This window comes from Vicia villosa, linkage group LG7 (assembly GCF_029867415.1).
Source record: "Vicia villosa cultivar HV-30 ecotype Madison, WI linkage group LG7, Vvil1.0, whole genome shotgun sequence".
Classification (NCBI taxonomy): Eukaryota; Viridiplantae; Streptophyta; class Magnoliopsida; order Fabales; family Fabaceae; genus Vicia; species Vicia villosa.
In genome coordinates this window covers 114,783,060-114,790,179 of record NC_081186.1, presented here as the reverse complement: position 1 = coordinate 114,790,179, position 7,120 = coordinate 114,783,060, and the positions used below count along the sequence as shown (strand labels likewise).

At 31.2% G+C, this 7,120-nt stretch overlaps 1 protein-coding gene across 1 annotated transcript; it reads left to right on the top strand.

Annotated features, from left to right (window-relative positions):
* The first annotated feature begins 1,604 nt into the window (after nt 1-1,604).
* Nucleotides 1,605-5,510, top strand: LOC131618335 (uncharacterized). Its single transcript, XM_058889578.1, has 6 exons — nt 1,605-1,877; nt 3,378-3,913; nt 4,071-4,263; nt 4,363-4,427; nt 4,699-4,909; nt 4,991-5,510. The coding sequence occupies exons 1-6, from the start codon at nt 1,746-1,748 to the stop codon at nt 5,333-5,335; spliced, it is 1,482 nt and encodes a 493-aa protein (XP_058745561.1). The 5' UTR covers nt 1,605-1,745; the 3' UTR covers nt 5,336-5,510.
* The last annotated feature ends 1,610 nt before the right edge of the window (nt 5,511-7,120 follow it).

Genomic DNA, 7,120 nt, shown 5'->3' with positions numbered 1-7,120 from the left:
GTAAACAAGCGCTAGTCCTCCAAATTAGATACTTCGATTACTCACATGATCGACTAGATTGATCCTATGACATATGTGTTCAATGTTTATGTGTTTATTTAGGTTTTTTAGACGTTAAATATAAACACAATCTTAAAGATAAAGAAATATATGACTATAAAAGGCTTACTCTTAAAGGTAAAGGGCGAAGGAAGATAAATTGGACACAAATTTAAAGGTTCGACTGGAATTGTAAAAATGAAATGCAAATGGCTTTGAATGTAAGTAAAACTGCTTTTTAACTGAAAAAGGGTGTTTCAAACATACATTTCTCAAAGAGACTCGTTTCTCAATACACTAGATACTTTGAGTATTATGAGTACAGTACATTGTTGAACACACGGAAAATATATTTACTAAGACTCATATATATACTAATTCGACTACAACGGTCTTCTACTCTGAAGATGACACGTTTCCGTCTGCATGCGCTTTGTCTCTTGCAAGCCTCCACGGGTCCTTCTCAATGAACAGATGAGGCCAAAATATCGTTATTGGCCTATTTCGAAATCCTCTCCGTCGAACTCCATGTTCGATTGACTTTAAATTATTTCGAAGTCTCAGATAGAATATCAGCTTATCATTGTGACCAGCTTTTCGCCAAATATCCAGTCAAAAATACCTTCAAATCTTGTCGAAGCTAGTCTTTCTTCACAAAATTAAATCCTTTGTCTCCTGAATATCTTTACTTTAGTGAGCGTCGAATTTGTAGCTAACAGTATGATGATGCAACGTAAACTTACCCGCACCACTAACTTAAGAATCTAAGAGCACCATTATCGATCGTGGTTTAGATTTGAAAAGCCACACATGTCAAAAAATATTAATATTTAAATACATTTGCAATGCTTTTAATATACCACCATTGCTTTTTTGCAGCCACGATGCTATGACAAGTTTTGAAAATTGTTTTCTCTTTTAACCAATAATAAAGTGGCATGGAGGATATTGTAAGATTAACGTGATCTATTTTATAGTTTTAAATGAGTGTTATGAATATTCGAAAAATATAATTTAAGTTGTTTAAATAATTAAAAAGTGAAAAAAATAATATATTAAATAGATTCCATTTTTACCACTAAATTAAATGTCATGGATATAGATGCGCTAATCGTTCTCCTTTAATGTTTTCTCCCAATTTTTATTTTTCTTTCAAATATGTAGTTTGATCCATTACTTAATTTTTTATTTTATGGTAAAAAAAACAAATACATTACTTAGGTGCCTACCTTCTTAACCTTGGTAAGACTAATTCCATTGAATTGGTTTTAGTTGGTGAAAAGAGAAGGCGTGTATTCTTATTTCTTAAATAAATAACTAAATCGTTAGTAGTATAATGTAATCAGTCAACCCATGAGTATAAAATAATGTTTATTTTATTTATAAAAAATAATGATAATTATAGAAAATTAGTTGCATTTAGCATCCATTTGTGACTTTACCTAATTTTAAAAAATACCATTCATTTGCCACTTAGCCTAATTTTGAAAAATACCATTTATTTGCCACCTTCCTACTTTTTTAATAAAATAAATCATATACCATATTCCATCATTTGAGGTATTCATTTGCCACCTTCCTAATTTTTTTATAAAATAAATCATATACCATGTTCCATCTATGTGAGGTATTGATTCATATGTTTTGGTTTAAGAATTATAATCAATCAACACAAGGTGTGGTGGAAGTGGAAAACTCTCTTTTCTATGGCAATTAGTCAAAGCTTTCATCAATCATACAACAAAGCAAAGAGATGGAGTTCAACCTTAGTTTTATTCTTCTTCATATTCATGCTTTTATTTGCTGCAACCACTTTCATCATCCATTGGATTCACCAAGTAAGTCATATTCTTAATCATGTTCACTCTTTCATCAAGTTAATTTTCTCTTGTTTTATAAATTTTGATGCTTGCTTTTCTATGAAGCACTACGTCGAATTTTGTTTATCATCAAATTCATGAAGAATCCGATGTGTTTTGTAATTTTTCAGGTCTTTTGAAAAATCCAGTAATTAATTTTGATAGACATAAAAAAAAAATCATATAATCCAGTTTTAGCCTCATCCGTCTATTATTTTTTAAATTATGATAATTTAAAAATTTGATATTTTAAATTTATTCCTTACCAAATACATTACCAAATATTTTAAAGACAATGCAATGAATTTTAAATTTGATATTTTAAAATTTTATTCTCCTATATATATTTAAATTAATCAAAATACATTACCAAATATCTCATGCGTCTATTATTGAAGGCTCATCATCTCAATAATGATGGCAGTTAAACAAAAATGGAATAAGATTTGCATGACTATTATAATTATTATTCACAGTGCGATTTTCTGAATAATGCCACCATATCGTAACAACTTATTCATTGTGAGATTTGCAACACTATAATAATTTTCATTCATTAGAATTATCTAAGAGAATATGACTAAATAATTATTAAGAAAAATACAATTGATTAATAATAAAATTGAGGAAAATAATTACTAAATAATGCCAACATTTTGATTTCTTATTTAATATAATAATAATGAAAAGATAAAGAGTGATTCTATATTTAGCCTCTCTTGAAATTAGTAACTTTTAATTAATCAAATAACCAAATAAAAAAAACAGTTGCATCATGCAACTGGCATATGCAGAATTATTATTAAGATAGTAGAATTCTAAGGCTAATCTCTCGCATAATCAATTCATTGAGACAATGAGTAATGTTTTAGCATAATGAATACATGGATTTCCTTCATCTCCATCATCCTCATTCTATTTGTTACAAGCTCTTTTATCTTGGAAATTGATCTTGTAAGTCTTTCATCACATTTTTATATGTATTTATCTGTTATATCTGAATCTCTAATACATAGTATAGTGTACGGAAAATGGCCATCGGAATCTTACACCGACATTGATACATGTAATCACAAGTGTATGTCTTTTCCGACTTTTTTAGACATACACACATCATTTTTCCGACACAGATATACATTTTTCATCTGTTTTAAATTTGTAATTGTTGTTTATATTTTATGAAGGACAGATACCGAAAACATGATATCAATATTGACACACGTAGTCACAAGTATAAGTGTTGATTTCAAATAATGACACAAATATATCATCTATATCATCTGTAACACTTATTCATGTTTTATGAAGGACAAAAACCGGAAACTTGATACCGACACTGAAACACTTAATAACAAGTGTCAGTTAGTTTCAGACACACAAACACACGCCTTTAGACACATATTGGTTCTATAGAGTTCATATTACATTCTTTTATTCATTCTTATTTTTACCAAACTGTGTTTTTTTTCTTTATTTCAGACCAAAATAACAAGCACTACTATTTTGAAGACAATTGAAGTCTTCAACAACAACAAACAACAACCTCAATTCCCACTAAATTGCAACATTACAACATGTATATCAAACTACCCAACAACATTTCAACCAAATGATTACTCAACATCATCCTCATCATCATGTCCACATTACTTCAAATGGATCCATGAAGATCTCAAGCCATGGGAGAAAACAGGAATCACAAGAGAAATGGTGGAAAAAGGCCAAAATCTATCACATTTCCGCCTCGTGATTGTGAATGGAAAACTATACATAGAAAAATTTGCAAAAGCTTTTCAAACAAGAGATGTTTTCACAGTATGGGGAATCTTACAGCTTTTAAGATTGTACCCTGGAAAAATACCTGATATGGAATTAATGTTTCAATGTGGTGATAAAACTATTGTGGAAAAAAGAAACTTTCAAGGACCTGAAGTTTCACCTCCACCTATTTTTCATTATTGTGGAAAGGAAAATTATTATGATATTGTTTTTCCTGATTGGACCTTCTGGGGTTGGTAAAACTTCTATTCCCTTCAATCTCATCATTGTTTCATTTATGGTTTTAAATTACGGTTGCAGAGATTACAGCATCCAGCAGTTTGCGGATAGTTTCATCTGACTAAGGTAAAATAAAAGGAAAATTATTGTGACATTGTTTTTTTGTCTTAATAGGGCTGAACTTAACATAAGACCATGGGAAACAACATTGCATAACATACAAGAAGGCAACAAGAATGTCAAATGGAAGGATAGAGTACCTTATGCATATTGGAAGGGCAATCCATCAGTATCTAATATTAGAAAAGAACTCATCAAGTGTAACGCTTCCGACGAACATGATTGGAATGCTCGAATATTTGACGTCGTAAATACATATCCTTATGTCTCTTGATTTTGTTTATAGACTAGTTAGTTGCACCACATTTTCAAAGACTAAGTTCATATATATTTTTTCCTTTTTCAGCATTGGAAAGAAGAGAAATCGAAAAGTTTCAATGACACAAAATTGGAAAATCAATGTACTTATAGGTATGTGAATTCTATGTTTCTTATTTAAATTTGTTACATATTCTCATATGGTCGTTTTTTAAGGCATGGAAGACAGACTACTGTATAGAACCAAAATTTGACACGTTAAACATGACCTTATAAAATATTTGTCATGTTAAAATTTTGGAGAATAGGGCTTCTATTTGTTTTATCATAGTTAAAACTGTAGCTAATTAACCAACATAGAATCTCTGAAAACATAAGACAGTTCTTCCTATGGTATTTGAAAATTTACTTACATGTTGTTAAGGTACAAGATTTATGCAGAAGGAGCAACATGGTCGGTGAGTGAAAAGTACATAATAGCATGTGACTCCATGACAATGTTCATAGAGCCTAGATACTATGATTTTTTCACAAGAAGCATGCTACCTTTGAAGCATTATTGGCCTATAAGTGCCAAAAACATGTGTGAAGAGATTAAATTTGCAGTAGATTGGGGAAACACTCACCTTGATAGTGTAATCATCTTCCTCCTCATCTTTTTCTTGCTAAGCAAAAACAACACTTTCTCTAACATATTTCAACAATATGAATTTCAGGCACAAGCAATAGGAGAAGGAGGAACCAAGTATGTAATAGAAAATTTAAAGATGAAGTTTGTTTATGATTACATGTTTCATCTATTGAATACTTATGCAAAGCTTATGAGATTTGAACCGAAAGTACCAGAAAAAGCTGTGGAGGTTTGTGCTGAAAGTATGGCATGTTCTTTGCGTGGTGTAAGGAAGCATTTCTTGACTGAGAGTATGGTGGTGTCACCAAGTGATACACCTCCATGCACAATGCCTTCTCCTTATACAAGTGAAAGTCTTCATCAATTTCTACAAGAAAAGGAGGAGTTAGTAAGGCAGGTGAAAACAAGGGCAATGAATAAAAAGTTATAGTGGTTTTTGTTGTAGATGTAGATTTAGTTCACAATCTCACACACATACACACTTAGGAAAATATGCACGGCATTCTAATAATTAGCCTTAGTGTAACAAGTTAAACATTTCAGAATGAAAATTGAAAAGTTATTTATTGGAGGAGTATTTTTTGTTGTTGTTGAATTTATGTTGTGATGCTTATAAAAATTTAGGTTGATAGGAACAATTCACATTCTCGCATCTCTTTTGACTATTACTTTATTTTATCTTCATTTTCTTTCCATGTCTCTGGGATTTCCTTTCATCTTTATCTTTGGTTTTTCTCCTTTCTTGACCCTTGTTAGATATGTGCAATTTGTTCCTTGGCACACCAAAACAATCTTAGATTACCTTACTACCAAGAATCAACAGTCTGATTCTTCTATGAAAATCCAAAGATATCTGCAATGTAAATCAAAAACTTATTATGAATTCACAAGACGACAAGAAAATAATTTTAACTTGTACTTGTTATAGATACAGTCTATGAATCTCTAACACGCCAATCAGAAGGCGTGTCCCCGCACTAGACACGTATTGACTGACACGCGTACGACACGTATCAGACACGTTTTTGAAGTGTCCAACAGAAGAAAAAAAATTAAAATACAACAGACATGGATAAAACACACTATTTCAAATAACAGACACTGCAACCACTCAAATTCTCATAATTTAAAAAAATAAAAACATCTTTTTTACCTTTCATATTCCATTTTCTCACTTAAAAAACAACTCATATTCCTTATTTTTTTTTCATCTTCTCTGTTTGTTTTTATCTTTTTTTTTTGTTTTCATCTTCACCGCTCACTGATATTCCAGTGTCGCCATTGCTGGTATTCCACTCTTTCTCTTCTGATACTCATTTCTTTTCTTTCTTAATTGAAAGTGATCAATTTAAGTCTTTTTTTTTTGTTGATTTAAAGTACTAAGTTTAAATATACATAAATTTTGGTTCTCATTTTAGACTCTTTATAAATTATGCTCATAGACGCGTGTCCGTGTGCTATGTATTTTATATAAGCAGTGAAAAGTGAATGAATCTACCTAGGTGTCTGACAATGTATTTAAAGATGCGGTCATCTAGTAGAGGAGTCAGTTGAGAGAACGATTATGATGCCTACAAACTCAATAACACATCTTTAGGCTTTTACTAGTGGGGTGACTGTGGTGAGTCATCCATTTGATGTAGGATATACATTTAATCTACATGACCATGAATACTTCAGCTATGACTGATTCAGTCTCGTTGGACATAATGAAAACATGGGTTGACACATCCTCCTACGAGATACATCACAAAGGAAGTTAGGCAAGATTGATTACCTATTAGCCACGTGATCTCGCCCCCTACTATTCAAATATTCTTCGTGTCATTTAAGATTTTAAGGGTTGATAGGCCAAGTGCTTTGGCCTTTAATATGCTTATTTTATGATAGTCAGGCATGACAAAAAATATTCAAATCTACAATATCTAAATTAAGAGGTCTATAAGGGAAAAGTGATTAAATTGTAACATTCAATTCCACAATATCTCAAGCAGAAGGCTTGTAAGGGAAAAGTGGTTAACTAAATATATTTCATCCTAATGTCCCTCGAGCACAAGGCATCTAAGGGAGAAGTGGTTAGGTAATGAGGCATGTTCAATGGCGACACAAACTGACTTATTAATCACTGTGTGTATTCAAGTATGGTTCTTGAATGTGGCGTTTCAAAGGGAGTTGACGAGGATTTAATTTAGGCTAACCATTAATCTTCAAGATT